The following is a 21,937-nucleotide window of genomic DNA, read 5'->3' as shown; positions in this document are numbered from 1 at the left end:
GTGTTGAAGATATGGATGGGTACACAGACTCCACAGGTAACATGCTGCTGGATACGTGTAAGAGGCACAACTTAGTTGTATGTAACTCTACTGAGAAGTGTGACGGGATCATAACATGGGAGGTAGGGGGTCGACACTCGACATTAGATTATGCGTTAATGTCACATAGTATATACGATAGATTAGGAGCCAAGATTATAGATGAACAGGGCTCCAGATATATAGGTAGCAACTACAAACGTATCAAGCAGAGTTTTAAGAGGGAAACTAAAGCACGAACGAGGCGTGAGGAACAGCCAGATGGGATTTCTTACTCAGAAGAGCAAGTGGAAATGGCAGCCAAATAAATTGAAGAGGAAATATCGGAGGGTACTGAAGTTTGGTTGGACTTACCCAAAGTTAATGAGACTATTTGAGCGTGAGCTAGGTAAGGCGTGAGTCAGGAGAAGGCAAGGGATACAAAAACTCAAGAGCTGGTGGGATGAAGAGGTTAAGAAGGCCATAAAGAAACGTCAGGAAGCCTCCAGGGAACACAGGTATTCCAAAAGTAAGGGAGAACCTGACGCAAAAGTAGAGAGAAAATGGGTAAACTACATAAAATGCAGAAGGGAAGCATCCTATTTGATCAACGAGAAAATCAAGACAAAAGGGTCCCAATGTCTGTCAGAAGTAAGCAATAAAAAAGATAAACAGGCACCTAGGAAATTCTGGCAATATTTGAACTCCGAGGGTAATAGGACAAGCCTAGAGCAGAGGTATATAGTAACAGCTCAAAGTACTCAGTAAGAAGGAGAGGAAGCAATGGAGCATATAAGAACCATGATGAGGGAAAAATTTACAGAACAGAGAAATGGTACATAAAGTATGTTGGAGAGGGATAGCCTGGTCAATCCACTGCTTTCGCTTGGACAAAGAGTGGGAAAGGGCTGAGAAGAGGGTACCAAGTAGCACATCGGCAGGCCCGGATGGTATTTCAATTATGTTAAAGAAATTATGCTCGAAATCTAAGAAAGCATTAAGGGAGGCGGTGAGCAAAATGCTAATGGATGGTAAAGTACCTGACAAATGGAGACTAAGTAGGATGAGAATGATATAAGGAAAAAGGGGACAAAGCTGACATAAATAACTACCGGCCTATAACAGTGACGTCAGTGGTTTACAGGGTGGTTGTGCCGATTATAAAGGACAGACTGCAGGCATGGGTAGAGAACGAGGGGGTCCTTGGAGAGCTACAATATGAGTTCCGGAAGCATAGGAGGCTGGAAGACAATCTGTTCTCACTGACACAGTTCATTGAAATAGCTGAAAAGGAATACAGACCTGGCTTTTTTGGATATCAAGGGAGCCTACGACAGTGTACTTCAAGAGGGTTTGTGGGGCATTCTGGAAACTTTAGGATTGCAAGATGGAGTAACCAATTTCTTAAATGATATCTATAAATGTAACTGGGTGATTATACAATGGGAAAAGCAGGTTTTGGAGCCTGTAATGATTCGGCGGGGGCTTAGGCAGGGGTGTCCATTGTCACCTCTCTTGTTTACGCTGATCCTACAAGGATTAGAGGCCAAAATACAACAAAGCGGACTTGGCTTCAACCTATCATTTCTCAAACAAGGGAAATTGATTCAACAGTCATTACCATGACTGATATATGCGGATGATATTGTATTAATGGCTGACAATACAGAAGAGCTGCAGGCATTGATGGACATATGTGGTACAGAAGGAGATAGATTAGGCTTGAAGTTTAGCAAAAAAAAAAATCAGCAGTCATGATGTTTAATGATAACATTTATGGTGAGCATAGGATACAGGAGGCCACGCTTGAGATAGTCGATAAGTACAAGTATTTTGGGGTATGGATGAATAATAGAATTAAGTATCTGACAGAGTACAAAAAATATGTAACGACTAAAGATAACAGAAGTGCAGCGATTATGAAGAGTAGGGCACTGTGGAACTACAATAGGTACGAGGTGGTACGAGCGATATGGAAGGGGGTAATGGTTCCGGGCCTGACTTTTGCCAATGCATTTCTGTGTATGAGAGCAGAGACTCGGGCACAGTTGGAAACTAGGCAGCGTGGTGTGGGTAGGCTCGCTCTGGGAGCAAATGGCAAGACACTAAATCTTGGGGTGCAGGGGGATCTGGGATGGTCTTCTTACGAGGGCAGAGAGGCTAGTAGCAAGATAGCATTTTAGGAGCGACTGAGAAAAATGAGGGAAATGCGGTGGGCTAGGAAGGTTTTCAGTTACTTATACATGAGGAATGTTGACACAAGGTGGAGGAAGCGAACTAGAAAATTGTCAAGCAAATACTTGGGCAGCAGTGGGGGGACAGGTAAGGAATCATCCGTCAAGAAAAAGGTTAAGGAGGCAGAGAGGGGTCTGTAGAAAATAGGGATGCAAACCAAATCAACATAAGACACATACAGTACGTTTAAGCAAGAAATAGCCAAAGAAAATATTTACAATAACTCTAAGGGAAGCTCATTGTTGTTTGAAGCCAGGACAGGTGTACTGTGGGCTAAAGCGTACCGAGCCAGATACCAGGAGATAGACTTGTTGTGCAGGGCGTGTAAAGAGGAGGAGGAAACGGTTGAACACCTGATACTTGCTTGTAAACAACTTCACCCTGCAGTTGAATCTAACGGGGAACTATTTAAAGCTTTGGGTTTTAAAGACAGTTAAAGTAGAATAGACTTTGAACAGGTAGAAATAACTAAACAGAGACTATTTGATTGGTGGATAATATCAACGCAGAAGTAAAGGAGTAAATACATAGGTATGCATGCATATAGAGCCATTAAAGGCTAGATGGCATGCGCCGCCGCCACCCGATTCAAAGGGTTAAGCCTCAATCATCCATCCATCCATCCATCCAGTTGCGGGGGGAGAGCCGTGCTCTCCGCCCGCCGCGGCCGCGCGGTCAGCGCTTGGTTTGTTCCGATAAAGAGCTGTGTAGCGGTGTTTCACAATATACGAATGGCAATGTCAACTGGCGATTTGCTACTGATAGCAGTACGTCAGCATCGCTGCAGTTGTCAGCGAAAGTTTGTGTCGGAAGTCACCTATGTTAGGTGCGATTCTTCGAGCGTTCGACACACACGAAGCCAGTTATCCGCTATATTAACTTGTTGCATATAATTAGTTGGTTAGCATACAAATGCTCGTTTTAAGAAGTCCGAACTTTGATCAGTCTGGTCCACAATTAGAGCCGATGATTAACGCTGTTTTACGTTTCTGGACATGCAGAAATGTACTGCATTATAGTTCAGCCAGTTCGCGGGTATATGCGGGAAATATTTTGCAAATGGGCGCTACTAGCCTACATCAATGTTCGGAAAGAAAAAATTAATCCAAACAATAAAGCCAGAAGTCAGTAGGTTGAGTCCAGTTTTTTTTTTTCATTTCAAAGTTCATGTACACATAACCTGAAAGTGTTACAAGCGCAGAACTTTTCTCGAGAGAGGTTTATGTGTAAGCGAAATTTTTTCCACTGTCGAATTCAGGCTGCTAGCCCAGTTCGTCAACAGTGGTCTTATGAGCTTGCTCAAAAATACTCTGCAGAGGTCCTCAGCTTGGTTGCGATCCTCTTTTTCACAAGTCAGCGCCGGACATTGTCTGAAATGAGGAAGTAGTGCTGCTGACATCAAGGTGTTGCATAGCGTGCTGGTTCGTCTCACGTCTGAGCACTTCATGACCTTGGTGACGAAGGTGCATACAAGCTTACACAGTTACACAGGCCAACTGCTTCTATTGTTGGGTACCTTAGCCATCCATCATCAACGTTGCGGATCAATCTATAAATTGCTGCAGCTGGCGTGGCTGCTTGAAAAAGGAGCTTGCAGGAATTACAATCCACCTGAAGACGAGCACAACAATTTAGCTTGAAAAACGGTACTGAAAGAACATAATCTATTATATTCGTAATGAAATCAACCACAGACATATTTCAACACACACACACACACACGCACGCGCACACACACACACACGCACGCGCACGCACGCACGCGCACACACACACACGCACGCACGCACGCACACACACACACACGTAGTAGAATAAGTAGAGTAGTGAAAGTAGAATAGACTTTGAACAGGTAGAAATAACTAATCGGAGGCTATCTGATTGGTGGATAATATCAACACAAAAGTAAAGGAGTAAATACATAGGTATGCATATAGTACCATTCAAGGCTAGGTGGCGTGCGCCACCACTGCCCGATTCAAAGGGCTGAGCCTCATTCATTTATCCACCCATCCATTCATTTATCCACCCATCCATCCATCCATCCTGGCTCTCTACGCTGCTTCGCCATAAAATAAAGGCCTTTGCGCGCTTGTTCATGCGGGCTTGATTCGCGACGTTGACTGTTTTTTGCTGTTTCAACCTACTGTTCGAGTCTGTTTCGCGCACAGTCGGCCGAACACGCGAGAAGTAGGAATGTCGAAACGTCCACGGCAACGACACTGCTTCGCTCCCGGCTGTGAAACAGGATATAAGTGAAGAAAAGGAAAGCAGCCGTCGTTCACCGGGCCGAAAGATGAAGAAAGACGGCGAATTTCGGAACGCAACTTGCACCGCCAAGACAAGAAACTCGACGAAACATGTGCAGTTTATGAACTTCATTTGGACCCATCGTGTATTGTGCGAGACTATAGCACATTATAATCTCCACGAGGAAAGCCAGAACTCCTACCTGATGCCGTGCCGACGCTGCTGCCAAATGCCCCTAGTTACTTGTCAAAAAAGCCGGCGTAGCCAAGACTACCTAGGAAGCGAAGCAGCGCCGACGTGACATGTTGCGAGTACAAAAGGTCCAAAGTGTGCGGTGATGAGCAATCCGACTGTCGTGAAACAGAAACAAATGCCGAGGAAGCTGCCGCAACGATGTCGCAACGTGAGCCCAATGTGCACGAGTATTTACTGGCTTTGAGTGTTCCCTCCATCTACTGGAGTTGCCAATGTGTTGCCGATTACACTGGCGTTCTGTTCTGCAAATTAAGGATGCACGCCAACCAAGAAGTGACATCACAAAGGGTGGTGATCTTCTCGCCGGATGCAGAGATGAGGACTCTCGGCGTCGCATATACAGCGTACCTTTGTGGCCGAATGGCCAACCAAGGACACGTCACATGCGGTGCAGAAGCTGAGCAAATTCTACAAAACGTTGACACACATCGTATCTGCAAAGGTACATTGCCGACTAGCAGCATGTCACGGGGAAACTTAACCAAGGGCCTTGAGCTTCATGTGACCACCCATGAGGGCATGTACTTCAGCAAGCGCTGTACTGGAAAAGAACCATCGGAATGTATGTTTAACTGATGCATGATTGTAATTATAACTGTCATGCAAATAATTTTTCATCATAGTTTTTTAACACCTGCACTGTCTGGTAGAACGGATCAGGTAACTGCCTCATTTGCTGTTTTTGGTATTCAGGGGAAGCATGTATCTCCTGTCAATACCTGAGAAAGGCCCTTCTAACGCAACAGTCAAGGCTGAAGCGACAACTTAAGAAGAAAGTCTCCAAGTACGGCACAGAAGCTCCGCGCAGCAAAGAATGGAATCAAACGACTGGCATCTCGCTCTGCAGCCCTCAAAGACCAGCTGATCAACATGCAGCAGGAAAATGCCTCAAAATCAGAAGTCCCGCGAGCACATATTAAAACTTTGCCTCTCAAGCAGTGGGAATATGTCATGCACTGTTTCTCCGCTGCAAAGAAGAAAAGTGCTAAAGGAAACATCTACTCAAGACTGGATTCCTGAATGTATTCTAATGAAAATGAAAAGTGCCAAATTGTGCGAGCATCCTCGCAGATATAACATCATTTCCCTCACGAGCAACAGTACATTGAAGCGCTACCGGAGGCTACAAGAGTGCATTTGGGTTCAGCCACAAAGTGCTAAACCAGCTCAAGCTCAGAACAAAACATATGCGCAGCACGAATAGACGTGGTGGCCTTTTGGTCGATGAAATTAAGCTGTCTGAGCACCTTATGGTAACTCCTTCTGGCCACATAGAAGGCTTCGTCGACATGGGCCCTTTCAGGTCTGAAGGGCAAACTGTAACCTGCGACCTAGGCATCGTAGTAATGTTTGTGCCATTTACTGGAAAATGGAGTCAGGTTATTGGTACATTTGCGACAAGCGCTAACGTGAAAGCAGAAATGCTTGCGAAAATATTCATTGAGGCAACAATTCTTGCTGAAGCAAGTGGACTGTTTGTCGATTTTGTTACGTGCGATGGCGCCTCTTGGAAGGCGGATGTGGAAAATATTGGAAATTGGAGTCAAGTCAAAATAAATCACCTGCAAGCTAGACCACCCTATGGACTCTGCTAGGCATCTCCACTTGTCCTATTTTCCGCATTTGCTTAAGCGCCTCAGGTACACACTCCTCAAGCATCCCCTGAATATGCCTGATGAAGTTGAAGTTAATTCATATAAAAAACATAGGTACATAAATGTAATATACAGACAAGGTTCCCAAAGAAATGATACTGAAAACGGAACCCTCGGTTAGTAACTAGTACAACAGAATTGTAAAATTGTTGGCAGCATAACAGTGGATATAATAATATGTTAGTCGTTAGTCCGTTAGTCTGCACTCGTTGAGTCGGCTATGTTTTCATGCAAGCTTGAAGAACGTCCGCATTTCCACCTTTCTCTGCGCCTTGTCTTAATTTCAGAGGAAGTTTTCAGAAGACATGCTACGGAGCTGTGCGTTTTCTTATTTCGGCGCAGCAACAAGCGCACACGGCTTTCACGACATTGAAAATGCTCAGAGTTTCGCGTTACGTACAGCCCATGCTCTAGTGGCGCCATCTCGCAGCGACGCCGCGAGATTCCCCTCCCCCGGGCTCTCCCTGACCCCACTATCCCCCTCCTATATCACTATAATTGTGGCTTGAAAAATGCTGTTCTTTCTTGATTTCTGCTAGATTTTTCGCCACCTTGGATGATAAAACAATTTTTATAGCACTTCTACGTGGTTTAAAGTGATGATATTTGGAAATAAGATAGGAGAATAGTTATAGAGACTGAAAATGTAATTGCCAAAAAATCTATCTTTTGGCCATATTTTGCTATGCGGAAGCCGCGTCCCCCCTTAATATTTGCAGATTCTTGCTACCATTACAGATATGTCAGAATTACTAAAACATAAAAATGGAACATAAAATATCTGCCTGGCCTGTCTTATGCTCAAATTTCACACGTCCACTTTGTACTGTGTGGTACAATAACACCAGGAATACACACAAAGGAAGATGCACATCTTTATGAAAAATACAGTCGTAACCACTGCCTCAGCAGTAGTGTCAAAATCAACACACCAATAAAGAAATAATAACAAAAGCTAGGAATTACAAGCACAAATAAATTAGATCAACTTAACATGTAAATACAACTGAGAGGCGCATACAGTCTCAGTACAACTTTTTTATACGCCATAACACAAAAGAAAATTATTATGTGGTAGACAGCTGGCCATCATTGTGCCTGGTGCTTTGCATGATAACACAAGTGATGACATTACCAATCTATCGATAAGTGTGACAAGTTGCCAAAATATTACATTCTCCACAGTAAAAGATTTCATGGGCAATGAGAAACTATGCTATGCAAACCGGAGAAGCAACCACAAAACGAGCTAACAGCACCGTATGGAGAACACAACAAATGCAAATATATTTATCGCAGATTCAGTCGGAATCCGTAGCATCGACACTTGATACATTGTGATAGTCACTTCCCAGAAAAGCCGGCAGCATATGTTTGCTGAGAATTGCATCGAAACCACGTACGTAGAGATCGCGTAGCTTGTCTTGCAATTCAGGGCCTTCAAAGCGCACCCATATCCCCTTCCCATCAGTCAGAGTGTACGAGCTGCACATAGGTCGTAAAGAAGGCCCAAGTTCGGCAAGAGCGTTATTCCACGTGTCAAGACGCTCTTCTGAATACTTGTCACCTGTTCGTGGGTCGTGCAGATCTTTTGTCACTTTTGGAACATTGAGGGTACCCGGCTCAACCTGCAGGAGAATGTAGGATTACCACTGAGGAGTCATGTAGGCAAACAACACAATCAACTAAACAAGGATACATTACAGCATACCTTCCAACCTGTGAACTTTACAAGTGATAAGCATCGCACGGAATCCTACGTTGGGGGGAGGGGGGGGTACAGTATGCATGTTTCAAAAGTTTAGCTCAAACACCCACATTGTTGGATAAATAAAACTTTAATAACAATGATGTACTTCTATGGTTGCAGCATAGATGTAAGCAAACTTGGAATACCAGGTACTGACAACATTGTTTTTACTATTAGCTTTTTCAGCAAATTTACTGCTGCCGAATCCGCCCGCTTCAGGAACCTATCTAAATAAACGTGGTAGAAGCAAATATTCTTGTTGTATATGACAGCTTGGGCATCACAACTTTGTGGCATGCATTCTTGCAATCTGGTGCCTCTCCATCTTTTAATAGCTTAAAACATATTTGCAAATAAAACGTATTTTTCATAAAACTTCACACAGCCTTCATAAAATCGCCGAATGAGCCCCCAAACTGGGAAACATGATGAAAAATTCAAGTGAGTTGGTAGGTTTGCATTATGGACACTGCAGAAATCAGCTTAGAGTGATAAGAAATTCTTTCAGAACTATTTTCACTCATTTCGGGCAAGAGGTTGAGAAGCAGAAGAGAACTGAAGGTAGAAGTTAAATTTCTCGAATTGCATGCCAAAATCCCAGTGGCAATAGGTCAGTACGACATCATTAAAGTATCTTTCCGTGTTTGAGCCATTTTGGCTCAATAAATGTTATTGAAACTCGTCAATTATTTCCCTCATTTAGAAGAAAATATAGCCAGGTTCTATCACCGAAAAGTTCAATAAGCTGGAGCAAATGTACTCAACATCCCCGATGTCAGGGCTAGCTTGTGTAGGAATTTCAAGGTGGCATAGCAACTTTTCCTGTTTATGGCTGCTTCTTTGTAGGCGTACCAAGCTTCTTTCATGGAAAGAGCGGCTTTTTTGATATTATGGAAGGGTAACTTACCATAACATCTGAATTGCTTTTTCACTTCAGTGCACTACCCCTATAAAGGTGCCCTGAGATGCTTTTTAAACATAGTACGAAAACATTGCCGATCTGTTAATGAAGAAGGCTCCTGTTAACATGCGAGCCAAATATTATTGCACTGCACACAGCAGGGAATTTACAATCTTGCAGTGCTGTCATGCAGCATCATAACATGCTGCTGGACTCAGCAAACAGCCATTGGTTGATTCCGTGATTGTGAGAACACTCACAGTAATAAAATTAGTGTTCATTTGAGTTAAACAAAAATATATATGCGTGACCTCAAAAAGAAAAAAAAACATTTCATTCTTGCACTGCCCATCTAAACGTGACAGATGCGCATTGCTGCGTCTGCTACGTGTGGCTTCCGATATGAAAAGCACACTACAGATACTGCAGCCATGGGTATCGCGACGAGCCGTCTCGTGCTCAACCATTGGGTGGGGCCAACATGGTGTTGATTCCTTGCCGTCTCACCAGTGTAGCTTCCAGAACGCCAGCGCAAATGAAAGCAGACAGAAAACTGCTTATTGGTCTGATAACTACGAACTTCGCTTGTGCTTGAAGGATTTGAAAAAAATTTCAGGTAGGAGATTCATGAGGCAATGCAATTTGTCAGTGATATCATTCTATGATCATTTAACTAAACACAAGTTCAGCTTGTTCGTCTTAACTCCTTTTGTGATGTGCAGCGTTTTTCTGTCACGTGGCGGTGCATGGATGTGCCTATTTATTATAACTTACTTTTTAAAGGGCCCCTCACAGAGTCTGACCATTTTGAGCTGTCAAGCACCATGCATACAATGCATGCTAACGATCATGTCAGCTAAGTATTACATCGCTACCGGCTGCAGAAAGAGCTGAAATTTCAAACCGAACGCCGTTTTGCCCTTATCGCAGGCGCCGCACTCGCAGCCGGAGAATCTATGCAAGAAGGTATTGTTTCTATCCATGACTATACTAGCTTATGTTGTAGTTTAAATAGTATTCTTGTATGAAGCAGGTGCTGGATAATGACACTAAATAAAATTAAAACCGTGCTACTGCAAATGACGTCAGAAATCACCCCTGCTTTTTATGTATAAGTTCGGTTCATCACCTTTTCATGAAGTCACTAGTTATAAATACCAAGGAGTGACCCTTAACAATACACTATCATGAAACAATCACATAACTAACACTTGAGCTTCAGCCTTCAGAAAACTATACTTTTTGGGACAGAAACTTAAGAAATCCCCTTCTAACATTAGAATGTTATGCTATCTACCTCTTCCTAATTAGACCTAAGCTGGAATATGCATTCATAGTTTGGTATCCGTACACAAAAACTAATATCGATAGTCTGGAGAGAATTCACAGAAAAGCAGTCAGATTTATATCCAACAAAATTTTCAAGATCCATTTCCCCTACCAAACTTATGAAAATTAACAACTCTCAACCACTTGAGCTTAGAAGAAAGAAACAGAGACTTGAATTCTTTAAACTACTTCACACTGACAATTTATACCTTGACCCGTCTGAATATTTATCACAGTTGTCAAGCAGAACTACACGCCACCACAGAAACGATGCAGCATTAACCCTTTACCTTGCAAGAACTTTTCTTTTTTTCCTCGAACTGTAACTGAATGGAATGGTATAATGGAATCCACATTCTAATCTTGCAATTTTATGGTTTTTGTTTGTCGACCTTATTTTCATTCATTCACCATCATCATCAGCCTATTTATGTCCACTGCAGGACGAAGGCCTCTCCCCGACTCTTTTCTCTGAATTCTCTCCAGACTATTGATATTAGTTTTTGTGTATGGATTCCAAACTATGCATGCATATTCCAGCTTAGGTCTAATTAGGGAGAGGCAGCATGACATTCTAATGTTAGAAAGGGCTTTCTTAAATTTGCGCCCCAAAAAGTATAGTTTTCTGAAGGCTGAAACTCAAGTGTTAGTTATGTGATCGTTCCATGATAGTGTACTGTTAAGGGTCACTCCTTGGCATTTATAACTAGTGACCTCATGAAAAGGTGATGAATCTAACTTATACGTATAAAGCAGGGCTGATTTCTATGTGTCATTCGCAGTAGTACGGTTTTATCTTTATTTAGTGTCATTCCCCAGCACGTGCGCCATGCAACAATATTATTTTCATTGTATGTACCATATTGCACCCTCCCTGCTTGAACCACGTGCCCGCAGTATTTAATAAAATAAATAAATACTGCACAAGTGTGCCTACACACATGGCAGTGATGTGAAATCGCTCATTCAAGGCAACATCTGTTATTTGTTTAATCTGTTGCTTCAATAGACGAATTAAAGCTTAGAGAAATAATAAAATACATAAGCCAAATGTCCGCCCATTTTTGTTTTACTTTCCACTGCAGCAAGAGATGCACTTCCGTTTCGTCCACTTGTTCACACGTCGTTCATTCATGCGCGCAGACAACAAAACTCATTTTCTACCGTCTTCCAGCACGCGATCATGCTCTGTGATCCACTTATGTCTGCTTCGGTATCCACGTAGCACTGAGTTATAGTCAGGTGTTCTCGTGCACAACATGCAAAATTATGTGCTGTGTGGAACGAAATGAACGCAACAGCTTACGTGCAACGTCGTCAGTGGAAGTGCCCCGCGCAGCAAAAATGCCAGGGAAGAAAAAGAAAGAATGAAGGCATGGCCCGTGACGTATGTGCCACGCGACCCTCAAGCTCCAGTATGGGAGAACACAGGGAAGAAATTTCACTTGCGGAGGCTAGGTGGGGCTGGAGAGAGTGCCTCTCTTGGCAGTGGTGCTCGCCTCCTGAAATCATCATGTCACGGCACTGAAATATCTATATCTTGGCTATTAAAGAACCAATTTGAAAAATTCTTGCAGGGGAATGCTCCCTATAGGGCACATAACTTCCAGTGTATAACGAAAATTTGCTATGCGGCCTGGTGAGGAGCCCTTTAAAACTATCACGAGATAAACGATGAAATGAAAAATGGTAGGTTTTAGACAGGAAGACAGCGTGTTAACTTAAAAACAAATGGGAGAAGCTCACTTCCATTTGACATTAGGAGGACGGAGGAGGAAAACGTTTTTAATGTCCAGCTTCTTAGCAGGCCTTGCGGCCCCAGTCCTAGTCGTCGGCCAGGAGCCTTTGTACTCTGGCAGTGTCTTCAGGGAGCTAGAAAACCTGGAGCTGTTCTTCCGGATCCTAGCTGAGCAGCAGAGTCTTCCAATGCTGTGCGCTGGCCATGTTATCTAGCTTTTTCTTGGGGCAGGAGCAAATCATATCACTTAAGTTGGCATTCGTATTGCCAAATTTACTTAATTCTGAATATTTACCCGGGTAGCAATAGCTAGCTGTAGGCCACTGGTTTCGAGTAAGTATTTGTAGGCGATGCAAGGCCACCGCTTGCTTCTTAGTGAGTTACGGGCAAGTGCGTGGGAGTACCGGCACCCCTCTACTCTTTAGTAATTCGTAGCTTCACTATAGGTCACCACGCGGCCACTCCTCGACCCAAGCGAAGACAGCTCATTTGCTCAGCTTGCGAGTCCTCAAGCTATGCAATGAGAGCCGCCTCATTTCCACGGAGGGACAAATGTGCTGGTGCCCAAATAACTTGTGTTGATCAATAATAGGAGATGGTCATTAGAATTCTTAGTGCTTGCAGGAATATTTGGCCTCTGGCAAAGTTGCTTACAGAGCTTTTGGAGTCACTAATGATGGCTCTGGAATTATTAGGGGCAATTGCAATCGCAACTGCCTCTTCAAGGTCATCATTAGCGACTCAAGGTGGAAGAAATGGAGCTCGGCTGGTCAAGTAATGCATAGGGCAGATAACTGATGGTCTATTGCAGAGCAGGTGCCAAGGGAAGGGAAGCAAAGTGAAGGACAGCAGAGAATTATGTGGGGTGAAGAAATTAGAAAGCTTGCAGGCATAAGATGGGGTCGGATGGCATAAGACGGGGGTAATGCGAGAGTGCTGGAGAAGGCATGCAATGGACACAAGTGGGCTGATGCTGATGTTAACATACGTACTTAAAAAAATAAATTAATTGTGAGGTTTAGTATCATAAGAATGAGCAGTGGTTTATTAGGGCTGTCATAATGCAGGACTCCAGATAATTCTGAGCAGATGGGATTCTTTAACATGTATACAAAGTAAGATACACGCACGTTTTTTTTTTAATTACACCCTATCCAAACATACTGGTACCAACGATAGGCATACCTTCTTCACTTAAGATTTTCAAGTGCTCTTTCTAGCCATAACTATTTTGTTAATCAGTATGAATATATGACATAACAATCTCCACTGATGTTTTGGCAAAAAAATACATTGTCGAGAACAACTGAAAAAGAACGAAGCACAGGGGGGACTGCAAATGACTGAATGCTCACAAAAACTAAACACAGGGCATGTGCAAATATTCTGTGCAGGTGCCAAATAATTCTGTCCATTGAAAATCTCGTTTAACACTGTTTTTTGCACCTTCAGAATCTTGAAATGCATGCAGCCGCCATACAGACTAAGAATTTTCCATTCATCGGCAAGTTTTGTTAAGTTTGCAGAATTTCGACTGCATACGAGAACCCTCTACAGGAGTGGCACCTATGAGCGACTATTTAGCGCTTAGCGCACGTCAAAAGAACCTATCCACTGACTTCAAAAATATGCCTGATGTAGAACATTGTTGGGAACAAAAAATATATATATATATATGCGAGCATACTACATGACAACGTAGTGGAACCATAAGCAATCACACTCAGCCATCTACCTTGCAACTCGTTTTTTACTACAAAACTTTACGAATATAAATCTAGCAGCACAGGGCCACCAAGAGTATTTCAAGATGTGTGTGACATGTTTTAAAAAGGTTAAGCCCAGGATGCGAAGCATACTAGCCTTTATTTTAACGTGACTGCGTTAAGGAGCTCGTGTTGCAGAAAAGCCGGTGTCGTCGGCGTCAGCTCAGGCGTGCGGTGCTTGCTCAGGCGCACATTTCGTTGTCGCGCCGAATGCTGCGTTGTTCGACGCTCACCGCGTCCGATGCAGGGGGCGACGCCGCGAGCGACGGCGCGAGTTGAAGCACCGTTTGACCTCTGTCGTGACGTCACAGTGCCACGTGGTATTGAAGGCGACACCGCCGCGCCTGAGGAGCTGGGTTGAGCTCTCGTAATATGCTTCGCATAATATCATTATTATAAAATGATCTCGCTTTTAGGTGCACCATCTTAGCACGCACAATGTGCGCGCAGCAGCTGACGGGCACATGCAGTGTTGTACAGCCTTTTGAAAAAATAAAAGATATGGCACTGTGTTATGTCACCACTGGTGCCTGCTAATATACAATATTGATGACACATTGCACATAGAGTTATTTTAAACTGGAGTGTCTGAGATAACAGCTTATGTGACTGCTGAATGTCCTCCTTGAGGAAAGTAGCCTATAAAATAACATGTCAAAAACAAGGTGGACAGTGCTGACTATCAAATGAAGGATTTCATTAAACTCACACTAATAAATAGTAGAACATATACATGGCAAGAAGGCTGGAAACACAATGGGCCACCACCTAATGATGCTTGTCCAGATAATCTTACAACCACTCAATGTCACAGACGATCTAGTGGAACACAATATGGCCTGCATATATGCAGCGCTTCTTCACTAACGTGCCACCTTGTCTTTATGCCTAGAAAGCACTCTAGTATTTCGAAACAATAGGTAACCAAAGGAGTCACAATATCGCGAGGGCAACTTTGGCTCTCTAAGCAACAGAGTCCTGTGAATGGTAAAGCTGCAAGTTAAGGGCTTAGTGCCCGAAACATTTGCCAAGAATTTGCCAGTTATTAGCACTCCATAACTGCGAAGTGTGTCACATCACCTCTATAAATTGAGGGCGAGGTTTGGTTTTAACACTGTCTTCAACAAAAACAAGTTGGGTAAGTGGTGTGCTGCTGTAGACAGAAAGAGCAACAATATGTGTGATTGGCATACATGCTATATTAGGCACCATGATAGAATGGCCACATGTAAGACCAGTGTCATCTATGATATTCCCCTATCATGCAGCAAATGCTACATTGTCCAGACCAGGCACTACCTCAACAACCAGTTAATGTATCATAAAGCTTCTGAGGAGTCGGCAATCATCTAACCTATGAAAAAGGCACTCTATAGAATGTGCATTTGTAATGAATAGACAGTTGGTGCACATGGGCATGCTCTGTGTGAGCATAGCCAGAAACCCCAGGAGAAAGGCATCTTGAGTAAATAAATGTTTCATGTTACTGCAAGCTTTGCACCCATTCATTATTTGTCATGACGATTCTGACAGCAGACTTGCAAGAAGTGGCCTTACTGACAGGCACATGAGCATCAAAGGACACGCATGCAAAATGTCATGTCTTGACACCAGGCACTTGCTGTGTAAGGTGGTGCAGGAATGCCTTTTGGCACGCACTAGCAGGTCCAGTACTTTGTCCTTGCCTGTACTTGCAGAGATCACAGGTCGCTGAACTTGTAGTACTGGCAATGGCTGGGCTGGGGTACGTGTGGGAAGGAGACAGGCGCCCCAATTTGTGGGAGCACACACATCTATTTTCTCCCACATACTCGCATCGTTGTGTCTGCAGGGTGCGAACGCGACAATGCGAGTATGCACGAGGGAATGGACGCACATGCTCCCCACTAAGTAAGATCAGCCTTTCAGCTGAAATGGGCATGTCCACTCGGCGGACACTTAGAGAGCACCCCTCCTGGTGGCAAACAGCCAATCACCTTCGCACATCGTAACCAGCTATGATGTGATTAGACACAAGGATGAAGTGGTGGATATGAATGAAGCCCTCCACCAATTTCCTTTTTTTTTTTTTGGCCTTGTGTCAATTGGCGCACTATCAAGCCATGGTGCCATCCATCCTTTACCTAATATAATCCTATGCGACGAAGCCAGGGTCGGTGTAACGAAAAGCTATTCCAATCTGTTTTATTTCCAAATCCGCCTTTAGCGCTATGTGATAGGCCAGAATGGTAGGGGTCCAACCCATGTGGGCGGGTGCCACGCCCCTATAGCACAGGTCAAGCCATATTGATTGATCTGGTAGAGCTGATGGCAGATTTGGAATAAAAACATATTGGAAGATTTTTATGCTATACCGGCCCAGGAGACAGCCTGGACTGTCTCCTGGGCCGGTATAACATAAAAAGTTGCTTTGTGTATACCACTAGTACTGGAAACTAAAAGTTACCAGCTGACTTGAGCGCATCTCACTTTGACTTTGTTGCGTTGGGCATGAAAGGCACAAATGGTTTGATTCTGTAATTTCAAAGAAGCACGGCTATAATAAAGTATGCAGATCCCACACAATGCAGCAATCAACATTAGCGAAGCTTTGTGCTGTTTGCTCTGGCAATAATTAGGGACGATTTTATCGGTGAATTTTTATCACCTCCGAGAAGGTTAAAATTCTCATTGCCTCACACTATATCATATCGTGGCAGAAGTGTTAAGAATTGATTGAATTATGGAGTTGTATGTGTCAAAATGACTAGATATGAGGCGCACCATAATAATGGTCGATGGATTAGTTTTGACTCCTTCTGTTCTTTAACGAGCATATAAATCAAAGTACACGAGCGTCTTTGCATTTTGCCCCCGTCAGAATGTGGTTGCTGCGGTCAGTGTCGAAACTGCGACCTCAAGGAATGCTGTAGCCACAATGCTACCATGGCGGGCACAGAAGTATTGATTTAAGATGCATCTGCTTCCATTGACTAGACGCTATGGTGCCTTAAAGTGGCTTTGTATCAGCATGCGGTGCATCCATTGTCCGCTTACAAATTCGCATGGCGCTTATTTTTCACAAATTGCCGAAATGTACTGTACTTTGAACTGAAATTTATCCAGTTTGTCCACAACCGCTGGCTTGTCTAGTAGAAACGTTTCCCTTCCTTCTCAAGCTGCATTTTCCCTCACCTGCCTTCCGCTCATGCATGGGAACTACAAGCGAAGAGTGGCAAGGCAGCCACACTTTCTTTTTGTGGCTGTGTTGGCTTTACCCATTCTTTGCCTCCTCTTCCTGCCTCTTCTCTACTATTCTTTCTTTCTTTCTATCTCCTCACCCCCCCCCCCCCCGGAAGGTTGCACGTTGGAAGAAAGGTAAGAGACGCCGTTTCTGTAATGCTTTTCCCGGGGAGGGGGAGGGCGTCACGGATAACTACAGCTGTCAGTACGGTATTGTGGCGACTTCAAGGGAGCTCCAGAGGGCACCGTGCACATGCGAGGCTATAGAAAGGCCCAAACGAGTTTCTGGCGTCGGCTTTAATTTGTGCCGAGCTCCTGCTACGTACTACATGAACGCACCGAAACAACTCCCGACGCGGCGTGCAAGACGGCGACAGCAGCAGCAGCAGTGGGAAATTTAAAGGAATTGGCAAAGAAAGCATCGCTGTAAAATGCGATGCAGCGCTACAGGACTACAGCGGCGTTCCCGTGGCGTTTCATGGCGTCCCGCACACCGTAGGTGAGTCGTGGCGGTCGCACCACGTACAGGGTCGTTCAAAATATGTGCGAACGCGGCGAAGCGTGGCCGCGCTCCGCGGAGCGTCAGCGCATCCAGTGCGGTCGCGCATCGAAACAATGTGGCGCAGGCGCACAGGAGACTGGAGGCGGTGCTTGTTGTCGTCTGCTACAGCGCGGAAGCGCACCGTGCTTGCTTTGCTGGGAAGCGCAGCTAACTGTGTGCTGGCAGCGCCCAGACGCGCTGAGATGGCACCGAGATGGCATTACCGCATTTTACTGACTGTAGCGCGTTGTTGTTTGTACCGCATACGTCAACTCAGCAGCGTGTATTCGCAGTGCAGCGTTCTCGGTTAAATGTAGGTGTTGTTTCAAATTTCTCAGCTCCAGTCTGGATTGGCTTATGCTGTTAAATGCCCAAAAGCGACTAACGCTATTGGAGATATCGACGTAGTACAGGAATCTGGATCATTTCGACCCCCGGCGATTCTTACCATGCACGGATATAGCGCATTAAATGACCGCCTTTCCTTTCGCCTCCATCAAAACAGGGCCGCAGTGGCCGAGATCGAACTTGGTTCCCCCGACTCTGAAGTCAGGCGCTCCCCACAGAGCAGGCGCAGCGAGACATTCTCAGCACTTGGCCGTACTCTGCAGGCGGCGTGGGGTAACGGAGCACAGGTTTGTTTTCGGGGCGTTCTTCCTAAGTGGAATGATATGTTTTACAGCAAGAGCTGCTAAACCATGTGCACGGAGTTGGCTTCAGCCTTGCTCTTCTTGGCCCATGATCAGCGTATGGCGAAAGAGCTCACAGATTGCTTGATAGTACTTGGAATTTTACTATAGAAATGAAAGAAATCACCGGACCTTGTGCGATTTTTTCAAAGGTATCGAGGTAAATTTGTATAATCGGGTGACATTTTCTGTACTCCAGATATCTTTACTTGCCCCATTAAGAAGGCTGAACAAGAATGTATTTGGTTGGAAGCTCATGCCATAAGTAAAAGGACCCTGATTGTAGCACTGAAATGCCTTATTATAATTATTTATTCTGTGTTGCAGCGCCACTCACGTGTTTTTCCTGTCTCCGCTGAAGCTTTCTGCCTAATATTCCTAATATTATTCGATGCTGCAGTCACTTTCTCCCCATTCCCATATTTCTTGATGAACAAGATGTTCTGCGCTATTTAATTGTGCGCGCCAGCTTATAACATCCAATGCTAATTCTCTGCCAGTTGATACTTTTCCATAGGACTGAACAACGCGCTGCAGTCAGTAAAATGCGACAATGCCATCTCAGCGCGTCTGGGTGCTGCCAGCACACAGTTAGGTGCGCTTCCCAGCAAAGCAAGCACGGTGCACTTCCGCGCTGTAGCAGACGACAACAAGCACCGCCTCCAGTTTCCTGTGCGCCTGCGCCACATGGTTTCGATGCGCGACCGCGCTGGATGCGTTGACGCTCCGCGGAGCGCGGCCACGCTTCGCCGCGTTCGCACATATTTTGAACGACCCTGTACAAGAGCCACGATCTCCTATATAAAGCTGAAGTACGTTCTACTGTGTTACCTTCGACTACAGACAGCATACCTGTACTTCTAGCTGGGACAAGCATGAGCGGAACACCGTCTCGAGGTCTCCACACGGCACGTCCAGCAGCTTCTGCACCGGTGCGCCTGCCATTGCCCTGTGCAGTGCCTGCAGCAAGCGGCGTATTCCACGTTGCTCCGGAGCAAACAACGCCATAATCGGCATCCCGGGCCACAGGACCACGTACGACGCCTCGTGGTCAAGAGACAGGGACCCTAGGTGCTGGGCGAGCAGACAGGCGAACACGGTGCCATCGTCCACAGTCCACGCTAGCGCCACCTCGCCGCCGTGAACTCGAAGTACCGTCGCCGTGCGTGACAGCAGCTTGCAAAAGTTGGAAAGAACCGAAGCTGTCTCAAAGCGAATGACATGCCACGGCAGGATGCTTCTTCGCGGTAGCAGCCAGCAGTGTAGCCAAGCAACGCAGTGCAGACGCTGGCTCTGGTTCGTCACATCTTGCAAAGCATGAATGATATCGTTCACAGCACGACGACGGCTCTTATTCTGTAGCGGCGGTAGCCAAGGAAGGCCAGCATCGTCCAGGGAGTAAAGATGGGCCAGGGTCAACTCTTCGAGCGACGACTTCAAAAGTGCAAGGTCGGCTGTCGGCATCGTCGAAACTGATGACCATGCACAACCGTTCTCACCGTGTGTGTTCAAATTCTTAATGTGGATGGATGGATGGATGGTGGCTATTAGCGGCTGGATGGGAAGATGGATGTTATGAGCGTCCCCTTTGGAACAGGGTGGTGGCTTGCGCCACCAAGCTCTTGCTACTATGCTGCCTAATATCCTACCTAGGTTAACCAATGAAAAAAAACAAAAACACTATGAACTACCACGTCCAAATTTTCTGATACCCCATTGCGAACTGTGCTTTTGTACGTCTCCGTCCTTTGTCGTTTCCCTACTTTTCTTCCACCAATCCTCCAATCGCCTCTTACTGATGTCTATTGCGGACCTGTTTGCTTTACCACTGCTCCCGCTGAACCCAAGGGCTTCAAGGAGGCCAGTGGTGCCTAAATCGACCGCTGGATAGACATCTTCACATTCTAATAAAATATGCTCCGTCGTTTCCCTAGCTTTACCGCAGCAAGCACATGCTTCTTCTTCCTTCTTATATCTCGCTTTATAGGTGCGTGTTCTAAGGCATCCCGATCTCGCTTCAAAAAGTAATGAGCTTCCCTTTGAGTTATCATAAATGGTTTCTTTCCTAATTTCGTTTTTTCCCCTTAAGTAGTTACTCATGGCAGGTTTCTTTTCCATTGCCGCCACCCATGAGATTAATTCAGCTTCTCTGACCTTCCGTTTGACCTTCTTTGTTGCTGTGTTGCCCACCCCACAGGCCGCATACTTGCTGGTAAGCTTCCTAGTTCTTTTCCTCCACTGTGAATCAATGTTTTGCCTGTACAGATACCTGAACACTCTCCCAGCCCATTTACTTTCCTCCATATTCCTCAGCCGTTCTTCATACTCAATTTTACTACAGAGGCTAGAAGGTTTTCCTAGTGTCGTGAACGGCCGCCATTTCAAGGGGCCCCTGTGAAACAAGTTTGGATGCACTGCGTAGGTGGCGCTGCAGCTACCAGGCGAGTTTTGGCCGCGCTGTTCTAGGCGCGCCGTTCGCCCAGCCAGTTGTCAAGTGCGCGCGGGCTGGGATTTGTGCGTGATTTGTTTGTGCCTCTAGATGCACGTGTAATAATGCCGACAAAAAAGGTCGCACGTGTTTCGTGCCGCTCTGCAAAGGTGGCTACAAGTCGTCGAAAGAAAAAGTGTCGTTCCGCGCCCCGTCCGACCCTCATCGGTCGCAAGAATGGGCTCGAAACATAACGCGAGATGACAAGGCTCTCGACGAAACCTGTGTCGTGTGCTCAAGGCATTTCAACGAACGCTACGTTCAAAGCACGAGATAAATTGCTACTTTGTCCCGGCTGTTAGATTGAGCCTCGCTCACCTGGCCAACATACACAGTATGAAAAAGCGTACTTCTCGAAACCCTGCACTGTGACGACGTCCGATATGCAATACTTGCCTACGATGCAAATACTCAAGAAAGCTTATCTTGAACCAGTTCAGCTGGCAGCATAAGAAACGACTAACGACTATGAAACAAATAAAGGCAAGGAAGCGAAAATCCCTTGACTTATACCGCCCCCCCCCCCCAAAAAAAGCTTTCAGCAAGACCGTCAAAGACCTCCGGGCACTCACGCAGTCCATCCCAACTATTGCGCTGGAGGAGAAAATCGGAGGCCTTCCTCCAAAGCAGCGCCTTGGTGTGAAGGCATGTTTCGAGGCAGCTTCCAGAAAGTCAACCCGGGGCATGCGGTTCAATCAGCTGTGGGTGTTGGAATGTATCTTCATGCGGATGAGGAGCCCACAGCTCCTGATCCGCATTTGCAAAGGGACAACGTCTGAAACATCGACACGACAGAATGGTTTGTAAAACTAATGGAAAGACTAATTTTTATAATGTCGTCTAGAATCCCATCAAAAGGCCTTCGTGCTGATTCAAGAAGTGCACAGTTATTGAATGATTTTATTGTTTTTCTCAATAAATGGGAAGAATATGCTGCACAGCATCGTGGCGGCTTTTTAAGTGCAGGAACTGCCCTTGGGCTGCGTGTAACGCTGCAAAGCACACTGCCGCTTGTAAAATACCTAACCACGTCCCTGAAATACAAGTACTTGTTGACCGCAAACCTAAGCCAAGACAGGATGGAGAATGTATTTGGTATT

At 45.2% G+C, this 21,937-nt stretch overlaps 1 protein-coding gene and 1 pseudogene across 1 annotated transcript; one reads left to right on the top strand and one right to left on the bottom strand.

The window, feature by feature from the left end:
* Window positions 1-1,728: 1,728 nt before the first annotated feature.
* LOC139051376 (uncharacterized) lies at window positions 1,729-2,768 on the top strand (annotated as a pseudogene).
* A 4,906-nt stretch (window positions 2,769-7,674) lies between these two features.
* Window positions 7,675-19,859, bottom strand: LOC139051308 (uncharacterized). The gene is made up of 2 exons (XM_070528312.1): window positions 19,202-19,859; window positions 7,675-8,041 (listed from the first exon to the last, which is right to left on the bottom strand). Exons 1-2 carry the CDS (start codon window positions 19,811-19,813, stop codon window positions 7,715-7,717), a joined length of 939 nt encoding a protein of 312 aa, XP_070384413.1. The 5' UTR covers window positions 19,814-19,859; the 3' UTR covers window positions 7,675-7,714.
* Between the last annotated feature and the right edge of the window lie 2,078 nt (window positions 19,860-21,937).

Source organism: Dermacentor albipictus, unplaced genomic scaffold (genome assembly GCF_038994185.2).
Source record: "Dermacentor albipictus isolate Rhodes 1998 colony unplaced genomic scaffold, USDA_Dalb.pri_finalv2 scaffold_11, whole genome shotgun sequence".
NCBI classification, from domain to species: domain Eukaryota; kingdom Metazoa; phylum Arthropoda; class Arachnida; order Ixodida; family Ixodidae; genus Dermacentor; species Dermacentor albipictus.
Note: the sequence above shows the minus strand (reverse complement) of the source record. Positions and strands in the feature narration are given on the sequence as shown.